At 36.7% G+C, this 17,266-nt stretch overlaps 1 protein-coding gene across 1 annotated transcript in view; it reads right to left on the bottom strand.

Annotated features, from left to right (window-relative positions):
* LOC140324134 (voltage-dependent calcium channel subunit alpha-2/delta-1-like) overlaps nucleotides 1–15,741 on the bottom strand; it is a gene marked incomplete in the record, with an annotated part of 94,587 nt that extends 78,846 nt beyond the window's left edge. The window contains 1 exon segment of the mRNA XM_072401743.1: nucleotides 15,373–15,741. Within this exon segment, the coding sequence (XP_072257844.1) occupies nucleotides 15,373–15,467 (95 nt within the window).
* Nucleotides 15,742–17,266: the final 1,525 nt, after the last annotated feature.

The raw sequence follows: 17,266 nt of genomic DNA on the forward strand, positions 1-17,266 counted from the left end.
AGTGGCATCACTGCTTTTTATTTTTATTGTGTTTTCTAGATACTGGCTATTACATGGCTTGCCTAGGATATATTTCTTTTTGTAAGCTAATTAATTAAAATTTTAAAAAATTAAAATTTTTAATAACAATGACTGGAGGGAGCGAGTGGCATGCCGAAGCTAGGTTCTAAGGTTTGAAAAAATTAATTACATGTCTCATGAATTAACATGGCATGGTAACTGCTGTTTCGCATCTCCTAGCCTACATTACATGGCACCTCTGGCTATCCCCAGATATTACTAAAGGGATTTTATTGTTTTCAATCAGAAGTGAGCTAAGATAATCAAAAATATTTATGTACACCTGTATCCTACATGTTCATCACATATGCAACATGCAAAACTGCAAATCATTAGTTGTTAAGGCAAGATTCGAGTATTATTATTAAACTGCAAAGCTGGAGTTAGAACTGGGTATTCTTGTATAGCTAAGTCTAAGGGCTCATTTATACTACTGTGCTACATTAGTGCATATATGCTAGTAATCCATTGCATGCATCACCTTTTGGCATTAAGGCAGCATGAATTTTTTTTTTTTGCACCAAAAATCAGACATGCTTTTTATTTAGGATTTTGGCACTTTGCTTTGCTAAAAAGGTGCAATGGGGTGCCATGTATCACCCCAACACATATAACCATGCATTGTGGATTGCACTGGCTCAGTACAACGGTGTAAATATGCTCTAATATGCTAGCTCTGCTAATTTCAACAGCTGTCACTATGCACAGAGCTGTTTAACTGACAAGCCAACTGTGCATTTCGAATATATCTAAGATCATATCTTATTTTTTAATATAGCATTGCAAATATAATGAATTTTCTGCATGTTGTATCATTTGTCTGTGGCTTTATCAGCTTAAGGAAATAGCAAACACAATGGTGTAAGATCATAATACTTAAAGATGAATAAATGACTTGTGGTAAGTACCATGGATGGTTTCCTCTTTGATTTTCTTCCTCTTGCAATGTATTTTATTATCACACATTAAACTGTGTTCAGTTACACAGTGAAGCCTGCCAATGATATCTTCGTCCACTGGGATTTCATTTAATCTCCGTGTGGCAAATAAGAGCAACTCCCAGGAGACCACCCAGAAGTGTGTCATACATTTAAACACAGATGTGACCTATGCTATTACTTGGTCATATCAAATATTGCTTTATTGTTGTTTTCATCAGACATATGCATATGTTTAATAGATGTACTAGGAAGCAAATCACAATATCCCAGCCATAGGGAAAAATAAAATCATCAAAGAGAATCTATGTTAACTGAAAAAAGTTACAGAGATATTTGACCAAATGTTGCTGTTGTGATCTCTCAAAGATAAAACAGATAATGAAAAAACAATTTATTTGTGTTACTAAGCATAATTATCTTTTTGGTGGTATGTAGCTAGAATTGGAGAGCTTGTAATATTCAAATTAGCCGTGTCAGTCTTCGCCTGACTTATGGGGGAGGGTTGTCATGGGAAGTGAGTGTTGATAAACAATGCTCTAAGACTGACAGGCAAGCCTATTAAAACAGCAAGGGACACAATGGTGATGCATGTGCAGAGATCTTACATGCTGCAGAGACCTACCCTGTGTCAACCAATTAATTGCAGTTTTTTTTTTTGTGGAGCAGTCAAATTTTTAATACACAGTAATATTACATTAAAGCTGCTCAGGAAAGGAGGTGCACATCAATTACAAATTAAAAATGCAGGAGCTTCTGAACATGTTAGTGAAAATTCAGGTCATCACACAAAATCAGAAAATAACAAGAGTTAAAGCAACATATGTAATTATATCAGAACAGAAGCAAAAATCTGGTATATGTATGACAATTACCACTAAAACCCAACAATAGCAATAGGTGGAGCTATGCTTTATTGAGTCCGTCTCCAAAGTGACCGGTGTTCTAATAATAAGGTTTCGGGAGGTTAACCATCCAGCTTAGACCTATTCAGTACTACCGGAGTATAACCCCACACCTGTAGGGGAGAATGCCACAGACCTCTACATTCTAGTAAAAAGGATGAAAGGCAGAGTAATGTCAAAAGTCTTTCTCTACATGCAGGTAACAATTTTAGAATAACAATAACAACCACCATGTTTTTTTTAAGGTAAGATTACCCTTGAAGTGTTCTTAATCAAAGATACAAGATTGTTTGTGAACTGCTAGTAAAAATAATTTATACTGTCCAAGAAATGAAGGTGGGTGTAGGTGTAGGAACTTTTAATAGACTTCTTTCACAGTGGAGTTGAATGTTTTTTAATACAGAAAATGAGGAGGATTATACCACGTAACCATACAGACTTGTCGAGTACAGTCAGGACTCAAGATAATAAAAAGAAAAAAAAAGAATAGCAAAAAAAAAAGACAGAAGCAAGGAGAAAGGCAGAGTATCTCCGCCAGGCTGCTAATATTTCAGGACTAGTAGGTAATCCATGGATCTTAGGTTTTGAAAAAGGTCTCAAGTGTAACCACACGGGGGAGTTTATCATTGGTCACAATACAAATGAATTCATATTTCACATTTCTAGAACAATTTTGGATGATTAACAATGCTTAGTGAACAAGATTTGAAATTACATGTAGGAGATGAGGTGTATAAGGTGTTCTGGTAAGAGTAGGTAAATTTGGAGAAATATAGCACTCTCTGGGACCTTGGCAAATTTAGCTTTTGTGGCAAGCTATGTTGTAAATTCAGATTCAAAACCTGCATACCTGTGGACATGGCCACTATACATTGAACACAGCCCTTATATGCCCCCCTATAAGGTCCATATACCACTTCTAAATAGTTTTATAATTAGCCTATTTAGGAGCTGAGTGGAGTGAGCTTAGACAGCCTATATGTTACACTTAGCTAGTCTTGTATATTCCATACCTGGATGCCCTGCTCCAATTGAGCCATATAAGAGAGATTGCTATTGGACTGCAAAAATGATTAATAAATTATAGTAAAAATGAACTTTTGAGAGCTTAGGTGACTTACAGGTATTTCAAATAGTTTCAGAGGACCTATATGAAGGGTAAATTTTAATTTTGGTAAACAATAGATATCTAAATAGTTTGCTTTTAAGAAGGTAATGATCCTGAATTAGAGCAGCAAACAAGAAGAAGCAGTCCCAAATAATTTCCCAATTCTCGAATTCTCAAATAATGTCTGGTTACAGCCAGGGCCAAACTCAGGATTACCCAAAAGAGGGGATATAGGAATATGGGGGAGAATCCTTTGTAGCTTATCTCATACAGAAAGAGAGTAGGAAAGAGTAGTACAAATAATAGGACGGCAAGCTTTAGGCAGGAGCCACAAAGCAGTCCTAATAGGTGTTGGGGAGCAGAAAAAAACTTAAAACACACTTAAGGTCTTTTATAGTATTTTGTACCAGTTGGGCATTCTGAGCTACTTGATGACAATGGTGGAGGTTGAGTGCACCCAATCCTCCTGCAGTGTTGTACTGTTAAGTACTAAAGTGCTATATTCTTTGTATGAATATAGCCTCAGAAAAACCTCAGAAATAATGTGGCGCCCCAGAAGATATTTTTCTTTTAATCTGGCCCATAATTGTACTTGAGTTTGCATGCCAGGTGTATAGCATGGTTCAGTGACACCACTGTGCACACACTTAAGGGTTCTGTACAATTTACAGAAGCAAAATATCCTCAGATAAAGTGCTGGATGGTACAGCTCTGGCACACTGTATTCATTCTGTTGTTAGCCTAAGCAATTTTATGATACAGTAGGAAAGCATGGATTGGGAATAATGTATGACATAAATGAACAGTGGTAGGTTTTTAAAACGTTTCTTCAATGTTCACATTTTTTTCAGGATTTATCCAGGAAAAAACAGAGTAACAAGGGGATTGTTACTTCCTTCCAAGTCTGTATGCTCTCTAAGTATTTCAATGGGTTTCCTTTGGGTGCTCCACTTTCCTCCCACATTCCATAAAAATACTGATTGATTAATTGGCTTTCATCCTAATTAGCCTTACTGTGTATATCTGCATGAATATGGTAGGCACATTAGACTGTAAATTCCTTGGGTAGAGGAGGGGGCAGGGACTGACATGAACTGTTCTACATACTCTAGAGGGCTGTAGATTGTGTCAGTGCTATAGAAAAGACTTGAAGTAAACACATTATTCAACCTCTTGTTTCAGGACAGTGCAGATATATGCACTGTAAATTATGCACAGTTATGACTCACTAAAGAAACCCTTAAGAGCTGTAAGTGAGAGGGATGCACTAGAGTTAATCAGCTAGGCCGGCTGGCAATTCTACGGTGTGATATAAGAGCACAATGGGGCGAAGATATATTCTGTATGACATAGATAAAAGTGAGGATTCTAGTGTATGACCTCTGACTTTTTAATATTGATAAAAAATAATTCAAAAGAATATTTTTTTCTTTTATAGGTTTGCATTTATTCTATGTGATAGCATACAGAACACTGTCAACAGGCTATTTTTAGTCATTCACACCAACTCTTAATATCAGCTCTGCCAGAATGAGTCACATCTTTTAGTTCATTTTGTTGAGCAGCATATATAAAGGTTTTGCTGACTCTCCAGTTTATACATGTAGATTTTTGTTTGAGCTGAATTCTACAAAAACATAAAAGACACAATTAGTGCAGCCCCAAAATCATTACCACATCAGGCAGTGTAAGTACCTAAGTTTGATTTGGTGTCAGGCTTATTGCAGGTCCTGTTCAGCAAAGTTGGGGTGCAGGAGGATGGAGCAACAAATGGAGCCAATCAGTTCAGTGTAGACTGAGCGGGAAAGCAAAGAGATACTCCCATCACTGGGTTGATTTCACATTCACAGGCTGGGTAGGTCCAGGACAGTGTGGGCTCAGAGGAACTCACAAGAGTGCATCCTGTGTTCATATGGGACACAAGCACAAACTTTTCCAGGGAACATCCCGGCTGGGATTCAAGCCCGGGACCTAGTGCTGAAAAAGGTGTGCCAGCCCTTGATCCAACCAGTCTGCCCATTTTATTTAAAAAAGGTGATTTTTTTATCTTTTATTTTTTAAGTTTTTAGGTTTTTGGTTGGGGTTCTGCTTTAATTAAACATCTATAATCATGGTTTAATAATTAAAGGTTATCCTATCAATATGTACAGAAATACTCATACTTGGTGCAGTATATATGGTCAGTATATACTAATGCAAAAAAAAAAAAAAAAGAAGATTAAACACAAAACACATTACAAAAACAGGCTTATGATTAAAGCACATACAACTGAAATCATAGATAACATGGTTGTTCCATGGATGGAGACTGAACTACTCTCTGAAACGTTTTTCAGCAACAGATAAACTGCTTGATTTTTTTTTCAAACCTGTAAATCTTTTTTTATAGTTCTTGTAGTCAAAGAAACCAGAGGCATTTCTTGTCACATGAATGAACTGATTTTGAGTCAAATGTGAAAATTTCGGACATGCATATCTTGTATTGGGGTATCATCTCAATGCTCCAGAGTGGTGACTACTGGTGTACTCCAATATACAAACAATAATCTGTTCCCCTGGTTGCTGGAGCTGAATATCTTTTCCCACCTTCCCTACCAGCTATTGACTCACATGTAACATATACCTCACTAGCCCATATTAACTAAAAAAATGCAAAAGCTAGAAAATTATGTTATCATCATTATCACATTTGTAAAAAAAAGAAAACATTACAAATGTACCTCCTGCCCCTAAGACATAATTTAACCCTTTTCATAAATACATGTACTGCTCACATTTCTCAGGGAATTATCCAGCCGCTTGGGATTAATAGCAGAATGTACATTTTCTTTACATCTCCTGTCTTGCTGTCAATGCTTTAATCCAATTAGTAGCAAGCTGAATGAACCGACCAACCTTCTCAGGATTCTTCAGGAAATCTGCATACAGTAATCAAGTATATGGAAAGTGTGTATATACTGTACATGAAATGATGTGAAAAATATTCACATAACAATGGACCTACAGGGTATGCAGCCATTATGAAGGAAATAAGTCATTGGTTTTACATCTATTTGGTTCAACATATGATTTAACTATAAGAATATACTTCATTACAAAGTCAGACTACATAATCAAGGCTCGGCTACACATAAACTACATGAATAACTAGTCTAAAGCTTCTGAGATCTGTGTAAACTAGGGTGTCATATACTGGTGTCATATACTGGTGCTACTGACACCCATAGTCATGTAAACACATAATGCTTAGTCCATTTGCTCTTATTCAGGGAACACCAAAATTATTTCAGATCTTGATGCTTTAGAAGGAAGATTGTAATTACTTTCCTACAATTCTGTTACATTTTATTTTGGCAGGTACAAGATAGACACTTGGAAAAAGTTGTATCCATGGTGAGTGATCCTTACAAAACAGTGGTTACCAGCATAAAATCAATATATTATAAACCTTCAAAGCCTGTATATAGTGCAGATGGAAGTAAGAATACACACTGGAAAATGTTTAAAAGGAAATGATAAGGATGTTCACTGAATAAATATTTATTTTTGCTTATTGAAAATGAAGCCTTTTATGAAGTGAATTATCCTGTGATCACAGATAACACTGGATATATACTATATCAAATAAGCACCAGATAGTATTTGATCTTGTGACATGGTTATTTGTGTCTACTGTCACCATGCTGCGGCCTTTATCTCTCCTTGGTCTTTTCTTATCACGTGCTAAGCTGCATCCACTTCTCTTTTTTTTTGTGAACTTGCAACCTTTCCTCACTGGTTCCCAGTCAGATCCCCGGGGAAGGTGTATAAAGGATTATTCTCCCCTGTAGACTACTAACGCACTATGTGGACTGTTGGAACCTCAGTCCTATCTGTGACTACTGTGCTAATAACTGCTTTCGTTATTACTTCCCCGATCTGCTTCCTGATTTGTATATCTGTTGATATCATGACTGTGTTCAACATCTTTTTCAAGCTCTGCCTGCCTAAACATTTCACCCAAAGAATTAGTTCTTGTTTGATGATTTCTTGTTTGATGCTTTGTTTGGGGACAGTCGGGAACTGTCCCCAAAGGAGCAAACCTATGGGCCCCTACCTGGATGTATCACAAGGAACCACCCAAACCCGCTTGCAGAGCAACCTGGCAATGACCAATTAGTTATTATGTTCCTATTGATCACCATACTCAAATTAATTATGATGATTGGAGTGCTGTAGTGACCAATGGCTATCACAGCATGGAAAAAAAACTGAATGCTTTGAAAGCTAGATAGAAAGTTAGATAGATTATTGTAGTATGTTATAAAACACACCATACAACAACATTTAATACAGTTGTTTGGACCTTAGACGTCTTCAATCCCAGCCCCAAATGTTCTGATACTACTTGTCACATGTTTTTTGCTTCATTGTCAATTTAAACATCGGAGAAATACAAAAATATAATAATATTGATAAAAAATTAATGAGGAAAATACTGTAGCCAACTATCCATATGAAATTTAAATTTTACAGTAATTACATAAGACTATAATTTTGATGAAAATGCAGCATTTCTAGTTACTTCTAATAGTGGTACTAACTACAGTAATAGGAACATTGGTTGGATAGTTTGATCTAGTGATCTGCCACAAAGTACACAATCGCAGATGGCAACTCATATGTATAGTACAGAGCGATACACATAATTCCTAAAGAAATAAAAATGACATAACCTATGTTGTACTCACTTATAATGGTTGCAGAGAAAGCATAGCTATGGAATTGTACATATGTATCATGTTTGGGAGTGCAAAATGACTGCACATATTCTTTCAACCTCATGTAATAATACCCCTTCATTTTACATTCTAGCCCACTTTACTAATGCACACTTAAGTAATCCATATGTATTCCATCTTATTGTCTGCGTGAACAGTAATAACATTTGTACTGACAGCAAACTAAAGCCCAACTCCAGCCAATGTGTATTTCTGATCCCTGCAGAGTAAAAGGGGATAGAATTGTTTTGATGTCCTTATACTTAATGATCAACAATGCTAATAATGGACAGAAATCAACATAAGTATATATGTAGCAAGGAGAGAAAAAAGGGAGAAATAATGTATGATTCAGAAAACGCAATACCAGATCAACAAAGATACAATAAGACACTACGGTGAAGCAGTACCAAGTAAGATAACCACAAGCAAAACCTTTAGAATGAGGATGGAGAAGAGTGACCAACAGAGCACGACAACTGTCCGTAGCAGAACAGACTTTGCCTAGGCAGAGATTAGGACATCAGTTCGCTTTAGGCAGGAGGATGCTGCATCTGTAAACACAACAAAGGACCGCACAGGCAGCAAGATTTATATGATTGATTGTGTCATCTATGAGTTAGCATCTCAGACCATGAAGCAGATGCTGACCCTGGATACAGCCTAAGCAAAGATGGCTCCAACCTACTGAAAGGAATTGTCAAGGGGAACACTGATCTCTAAGAGGTAATAAATCCTAGTAAATCTTACACTTCCACATTACTTAGCATGCATGCACTTAACATGAGAAAATGTCTAATGCTAGGTCCACTAATGTCAGCAGGAACCATAGTCTGTCTAGTAAACCAGACAAAATTATTGCCATTTACACCCAAATTGAAGTCTCAATGAGACATATTCTACGCTTTTAATGGAATGTAAATTAGGTCTTTAAATACAACAAATAAAAAAATGCCATCTCTGTTATTGAAGATAGAATGGATACTAATATGCAAATGAGTTCATTTTCGGATGCAGACACCCATAATAATTTGTGGTGCTGGGATTCGGCGTGCCCCTACCATTGCAGTCACACCATGCTAATGAACAAGAATGGATACTTTTTTATTCTTTCATGTGGGTATGACTGCTCAAGGCAGAGTAATCCAAAAATAGTAACTGTTTTTTCATTTCATAGAAAGGGTTTTAATTTTTCTTAAAATTGCCCTGGGGTTAGGTTATGTTATCATCTCAGATGTAAACCGTGCTTAGCGAAGTTCTTTGTTAAATATCTTGTGTGTTCACAGTAATCAATTTTGCATTGTCAAAACAAAATGTAAAGAATTGCTTACTTAATGCAAAATTTAACACCGGTAATAAAACGTTATTTAACAAAGGCCTTGAAAAAGAGGAACATCTGGAACACATAAATAAAAGAGAAAACCTGAGATAAACAAGGGCCTGGTAGAACAACCTGAAAACCAACAATAAAAGGGAAAAGTGAATTGTAAACTACAGACTTGTGTGTGATATTTGATGAAAAGACAGACTGACTGTCTAAAGAGCCAAATCCAGGAACCATGTAGTGCACAAACATAATAACCTTCCTTTATTATCCATGACTAAAACAAATCCTCCTTCATTTTGGTCTCACACGTATTTCCTCCCAGACACTGCAGCTCCCAGTGGGAGGGTTACAGCAACAGGCAGGACTACCAATCAAGAAAGCAGTGGGAGTGGCTGGGTGTGGCAAGGTGCGGCAAGATGCTGATTAACGAGCTATAGGCTTTTGAAACTGTAACACAAGCAGACACAGCCTACATGAGGCTTCGACTTAACACCATCACAGGAAGCAGCATTAGGTGGACTTCACTGGCAGGATCAACAGGTTATTGTGCAACTTTGCATTGGGAGTAAGGTCAAAATTAAGTACAGAAGTGAGCTTTTGCATTCCCATATACATCCTAGGGAATGCAAAATCCACTAGAAGCAGGTCAGAAGGAGGCCAAATGCACCTGTCAAGGAATTCTGAATGATGCCACATGTGTATCAATCTGTCAAGCTAATGACATCAATGCAAGCCCAAAGCAATATCAGCACATCAAGAAAAAAGTTTAGGACAAGTTTAAGCCAGCATCCCACCCTTGACCCCTAGATACCTTTACCATGCTTGATCGCCCTTCTGTCATATCCAGCTTAAAAAACCCCTGCTAATGTAACTCCCCCATAGTGCCCGAGCAGCCAATCAACAGGTCTTTACACTATCATGTAAAAGCAGGGGGTAATATCATTAACCCTGTGTAAGCTCCAACATGAAAAAAAATTCTCCCCCACCTGTAGGCATGTGAACACACATGTACACAGCAAAGCCTTTCTGTCTTCCTCTGCTGCCTCCTTCTCTCCCAGTCTGAGTCATGCTGTACAAGGACTTATAGATATCTAATATAAACCCAAATTGTGTACTTACCCAAACTGTATTTATAATAGATGTAATGTAAAAATGAATACCTAGCTGTGATAATGATCTTAATATCTGGAGTTATTCGTCAAATGATTATTATATACCCGTTCTGTAGTTATTGAGTCTAAATTGAAATGACAATGACATGTTAGTTTTAGGATTATCATTAACCAGCTATCTCTATTCAGTCTATGAGCATAGAAAAAAAATGAATACTTGTCAAGCGTTTCTTCCTTACAGAACTGTCTGTGGCTGGCACTGTTAAATTGGTCAGGGCACTGATCACAAGCACCACCTAGACCTCAACACTGTATATATAGCTAATAACATATTTACATCAAGTTGTCCTAATGGGTTATTTATAATAAGACATTCAAGTTCAATTTATTACTGTTTTGATGATGATTATTACCGTACATAGAACAGTTCACAATGCAACACCAGTTTATGGATTGTTAGGTCCACCCCATCTATTGATACTTCAATAGACTTCAGCTGTTGTTCAAAATTGATGACCCCTATACAGCTTGGGAAAAGAATAGCCACAAACACAGAATAATACCATTTATTTCTCCGTAAAGTCCAGAGAAATGACACAGTTAGCCTTATATTAAATCTAAGCCAGAATCAGTCGTGACTACAAAGTTATATTGTTTCCTATACATATAATTATATATATACATATAATTATATATATATATATATATATATATATATACAGTACTTTTATAGTGCCAACATATTACGTAGCGCTGTGCAATAAATAGGGATTGCAAATGACAGAAGGACACAGACAGTGAGACAAGAGGAGGAGAGGACCCTGTATATATACTAAATAATGAATGGTAAAGATTTTGTATCCAGCTCTGACTTTAGTAGTACAATATTAATGCATAGGATGAAATAGAAATGTCTACCAACACATCAGCACACCTTCAACAAAGTTTTTCACAGAATAATACAACGCTTGTTGAACAGAAATCTGGAACCATTAAACAACAGCTTTTTTTTTAGAACAAGCAGTACAAACCTATATAATGGTCAGTTCAAAAAGTGCCTTTATTGTTTATACTTTACAATCCTATATAATAGACATACAGAATCTCACTGCTTTTATATAAATATAAAATTGCATTTTATATAAAATATAAATATAAAATTATTTTATATAAATTGCACAATGCCTGAGTTTTTTTTATAGTAAAAGACATCAACGTCCTATCCAACTTAGTTGTCCCAGACATGGTACATTTATGAATTTGCGAATAAAACATGGTTTGATATAAATATCTGATCTCTGGGATGCACTTAAAGTCCTTAATTAAAATGTTCCAGTAGAACTTGAATGATTAGAGGGTGTGAAATAAACCAAACAATAATTGGTTATATGCCCATCTATAAGCATTACATCTATGTGGTGCTTAATTTGTATAAATAAATCACACCTAGTAGTGAAATGACTGCAGGCGAAAGTCAGTCTCCAGACAGCAATGCTGAAATAAATGAAGAATGGAAAGGCCAAGGCAACCAACTAGGTATACATGTAATTAAAATTCATATTTTACCAAACTGTCATGTAACACAGAAAAGGAAGCGGATTAGCATCAGAATGGCCCTGCTTCAGTAAATTCACAGAAATGGGCATCAGAACCCAGAGTATGTGTTTTAGAGCAGTACATTTCAGGATGAGCCCTGTGATTGATTTCGTAGTGTGTGGTGATGTATAACTGTCTAATGTAACACATGCTCACTGTCTGCCCTCAGGGATCTACATGCAAATTAGACAGATCGGCTAATCAGATTATTCTGGGTAGCACTGAGCTGCTTTTGTGAAGGGCCAATTGTTCTTACTTTAGATATATCTGTACATCCATTTAATTTGACTTACATTGCTAACACCAGCTATGTGTAAGAAACGGGCTGAAAATTCCATTGTATAGAAATCCTATTTGGGTTCACAACTGATTACAAATATCAGCATCAACCTGTCACATCAAAATAAAGAATATTAAAGCTTCACACTCAACAAGTAAACTCCTCCATATCTGTGAATATATATATAGATATATATATATATATATATATATATATATATATAAATCCCTAATAATATTTATTGATATATTGATATATGTGTATAGAATAAACATACCCAAAACATACATGAATCATATATAACATAAATATTTTATTTTTATGTGTATGTGTATATATATATATATATATATATACATACATACAAACACATATAAAAAATTAAATACATATGCATGGATACATATATGTATGTACTAAGACCTACAAAAATATTTCTATAATTTAAAACAATAAAAATGTATGAAAATTATGAAACTGGGCCAAAGACCTATAACCATAGGTATTCAATGGAGTGTTACATGGTATGATAATTTTCACAGGAAACTATTTAAATAAATAAATATATATATTATATATATATATTATATATTTTAATCATTTCAGATAGCACATATAACTGTATAAAGCGTATAAAGGGATCACTTACACATACATATAAATATTCTAAAAGGTATATTATTGCTACCTACATTTAAAAGAGGAGATATACACAGTACCCCCCAGCCCTGCCATTTTAATACAAATATTGTACCTTGAATAGGTAAACAAGTAAATTACCAGCCTATGTTTCCAAAATTCTATTTTTTTTCAACCAGATCAATTGTAAGTATTTTTTGTAATATGCACTGTAACCTTTTCATTCAACATCCATCAGGTGAATTTTCCCGTGCTGAAAAACACATTTCTAATTTCTTGAATTATCCACTTTATCGCAAACTATAAATGATCTACAATGTTGTCTAGATATTACGTCGCTTAGGAATAAAATACAACTTCAGAAGAAATAGTGCACATGCAGCCCAAAAACAATAAAGAACGATATTACATTAAACCAGTATCGGGCAGAATTTCTCTTTGGGAATGCAATTAGTGAAAGTAGGATGGAGATGGGTACTAAATCCTCATGTCAATACAAAGCATTTCGTCCATGCACCTGGTTTCCTGTTGCTCTAAATCATTAACTTAACATTTTATTTTATTTTAGGCTACTGCCTTCCTAGTTACTAGATAAAGAAAGCACACCTCTCCCGGTAAATATGTACAGGCTGTATTCATAGACCAAAGAAGGTATTACAGTCGCACCTGTACGAAGGTTTTAATGCATTTATTGTGTCTACATTGCATGCTTTTTTATTATAAATACCTTCTATAATAGGAATAAATGACAGATGTGTTTATTGTCCCCCTCTACTCCAATGTTAATCTGCCCCTTTAATAAATTCATTTGTAGCAGCCAGCACTGGTTAGAATTACATATATACATGGGCCAAGATCATTAATGATTTGACACATAATAGCAGATGACACACCAGCTTAAGTTGAAAGGAATATGTGCAAAGCACCACCTGTTCCCTCCATCTACAAACTAAGACAGCAAGTGACCAGTGTGCTGAAACATATTCTATTTTTTTTTATATGTGCACAGGGAAGAAAAATGGTGCTTTATAATACCTATTATTTCAGCGTAAAAATTATTATATTTATTTTTATAAATAGTAGGAAAAATTAACAAAAGATTCACTCACTAATAATCACATAATGAATATATATATTCATTATATATTCAATATATATATATATATATATATATATATATATATATTTATATTGGAAAACAATCACCTGTACCTACACACTACACATGTTTGAATATAGATATATAAAAACAAAAAATATAAAATAAAAACAAAGGAAAAATAATACAAAAATATTGATTAGAAAATTACAAAAATAAAAAATATAATAAAATAAAAATAAATACAAAAAAATGAAATGAAACAATTTTAGCAACAAATATATTTAATACAATCTATACCATATCATACTGAATTATTTTCTTCATATAAAAATAATAGGCAATTATATTATGATATGTTGAGATTTTTTTTTACTTTCCCTTTTTTCTATGCACACATCATTTTAATATTTGCCACCAGAGATTTTCGGTGGCAGCTTTGTGTCTTGGACTAAATAAAGGCACATTGGCTAGATGTAGTGACACACTCCCCAAGGAATATAGTAAATACTTTTCACAACAGTGAATGAAATTTTAATGTGTTCTTGACATGTGAGGTGGGGAATAACAGTGAGACGTCTAAGGACACTCCTGAGATTTTTTCTTTCCCCATATGCTGTAAATCAACATGCACACATATAATAGAAACAGCAAATATTTTTAAAAAAGGGGGAAAATTTGAATTTATTGTGAAAACAAAAGGTGGCTGAAAAACAAACACAGGTGAGGAGACAAAGCCTGGTGCCTGGTTTGAAATGTATTTCCCTCCACATGTCACTGCTACAAAACACATCTCACTATCTATGTGATGTAGAAGAATAGTAAATGTTTAATACACACACAAATCAGTCTTGTATCATTCTCTGCTCCCTAGCTAAGTATATGCTGTTGTATGCTGCCAATTATTCTTGGTCGGATACATAATGGAATAAATCCTGGGAACAGGATCCATTTATAACAGCACACAAGCTCCACTAATTGGACAAATGTACTACTGGCAAGCATGGAAAGTCTCTCCCATCCTGCCCTGAGTCAAGGCACAGAAGAGCACATCCAAGATTTGGGCTTTGTCTGCCTGCTTCCTGCTTACTCCCTAATGACAATAAATAAACTTGCATGGGCATTGAGATTTTTCTTTTTAAACTGGCAATCAAACTTATATTAAAAAAAAAAAATCATCCCCCCCATCACTTGCTAGGACACATGCCAGCTGCCTTTTCCATCATAAATGTATGACACAGAATTCTTGTATTCTTTTCTCCAAGAAGCAACAACTGTCATGAGCATGAGAAAGGAGCAGCATGCGCCCTGCTAAGTGCACTGGAGGAGCAGGAGGATGACCTAATGGCTCTGCTTATTGCACACTTCTATAACACGACCTTCCCATATAAAGAAATGACATGAAACTTTACTCCCAGCTTAGTTATATTTAGAGTTGGGACCCTGAGTTTGCTGTGGTGCAGATTCCCATGGACTGGGAAGTAATCCCCTAAGGCAGGCACTACCGGCCAGGCGTAATCGCTAGACACAGACATGAGCGCTACTTACGTTGCTGCAGTAGGAAAGTATTCTTCAGAAGAAGGGCAGATCAGCATGGATTGCAAAAGTGTCAGACTACAGACTAGGAACCAGGAAGCAGCCATCTTCACAATCTAACAGGCAGATCTCCTATCCAGGGTGTAATGATGGGATGGAAGAGTGAGCACAGGCTGGGTCAGTGTGGCAGGCAGATGTGATGGGGAGCTGCCATCGGGGGACTTTAGGCAGAGATGTGTCGGCTCCCAGTCTCCTTGTCTCCGTTTCCTTTTCTGATTTATTCCCCCGATGGCAGGGAAGGGGAGGGCGGATGAGGTGGGTAAGTTACAAGGGAGGAGTGATGGGAGGCTCCGCACTCATCACACGCTGCCGCCGCTGCTGGAAAGTTATATGCACCGTGTGAGCGCAATCACTGCTGACAGCTGGCCACGCCCACCCCGAGGGACCACAGGGAGGAGCCATGGCCCCAAGTGTCAGGACACCCTGCTGTGTGTTGTCACCACAACCAGCCCGCTGTACACCTATTCCTCTCATTTATCAGCACCACATTGCCCTCCAGGACCCCCAAATCACATGCTGTGACTGGGAGCATGCTTGGGAGGAATCCCCTTCAATAAGGGGGGCTGCTGGGCCGCTCTCCCCCATCTGTGTCTGCTCCTGAGCATGAGGGAGAAGCCTGGGTGTCATGGGGGCTGAAGTTTGTGGTGAGGTGAGGAGAAACTCATCAAACCTGCCAGGTGTCCTATGAGCTGGCTCTGCTGCATGCCCACCTTGTGAAATAATTCCACTGGTACAGCATGAGAGCTGTGTCTGTGTCCATCCTAATAATTATTATTATTAAACAGGATTTATAAAGCGCCAACATATTACGCAGCGCTGTACATTCAAATCTACACCGATTGTTGTACAAATGTGAAATTATCAGGGAACGCAGAGACCCCCCAGAGCTGATAGTATTTTTAATTTGAGCCCCTTAAACATACCAAGTTGCCTGATACAGGGTCTTAAACATAAAATCCTAAAAAGAATATGGGATCTTTATTGATTTATCTTAATAAAGTGTAAATAAAAAAATGACACCTTTATTTGCACAGATCTGTAAAGTATGCCAATGTATGTGTATAAAAAAAAAGAAAGTGCCAATCTTACTGCACATGTGTAAGATCACCATCTTTCTTTTTTCAATGAAAGAAAAGTTCCTCTTGGGCATGCTCGTTCTTGGAGCCCAAGCCGCCTGGTGGTATGCATGACGTGCGTATCCCAGGAGGCTCGGCAATCCCGTTCAATCTTGACAGAAGCGGAGGGGTTTTGCCTTTTTGTTTTAAAATTTAATACAAAAAATAAAAAAAGGGATATCTACCCTAGCAAAAATGGTGGTCATAGGTTTACTTTAAGGGGGCTATTTCAACACAAGCATCTCCAAATTGAGTGTGCATATAAGGGCCCCCCGGGGGCCACTTCCATGGCATTCCTGCTATAATTACTATATCCACAGCTCACAGTACAATAACATCGAGGTCAGTAGGAAGAATGCCTCTGCTTCTGCTTGCTACTGGGAAGAATATTACCCTTACCAATAGCCAAAAAGATAATTCCAGTCACTTAAACTGACCTGAGAGGCACAAACTGCTCATTGCTCAAGGAACCCCTACCATCCTATGGAGGAACCTGGTTGAGGAACACTGCTTTAACTTGCCACATGCCACCAAACAATGCACACTATGGAGGCACATTTTATCTTCATCCCACCATCAGCAGGTTGGCAAGCATCATCCACAAGGATAAGGGAGCAATAAGGGTGGCAGGTAGTAGAGTGCATTAAATGCAGGAGGAATACGGTACATAAAGATATGGGACCAATACATCTTCATTGACACCCTTGTAACATCACAAACTGAACTGAGCT

The sequence above is a fragment of the Pyxicephalus adspersus genome, chromosome 2 (genome assembly GCF_032062135.1).
Source record: "Pyxicephalus adspersus chromosome 2, UCB_Pads_2.0, whole genome shotgun sequence".
NCBI classification, from domain to species: domain Eukaryota; kingdom Metazoa; phylum Chordata; class Amphibia; order Anura; family Pyxicephalidae; genus Pyxicephalus; species Pyxicephalus adspersus.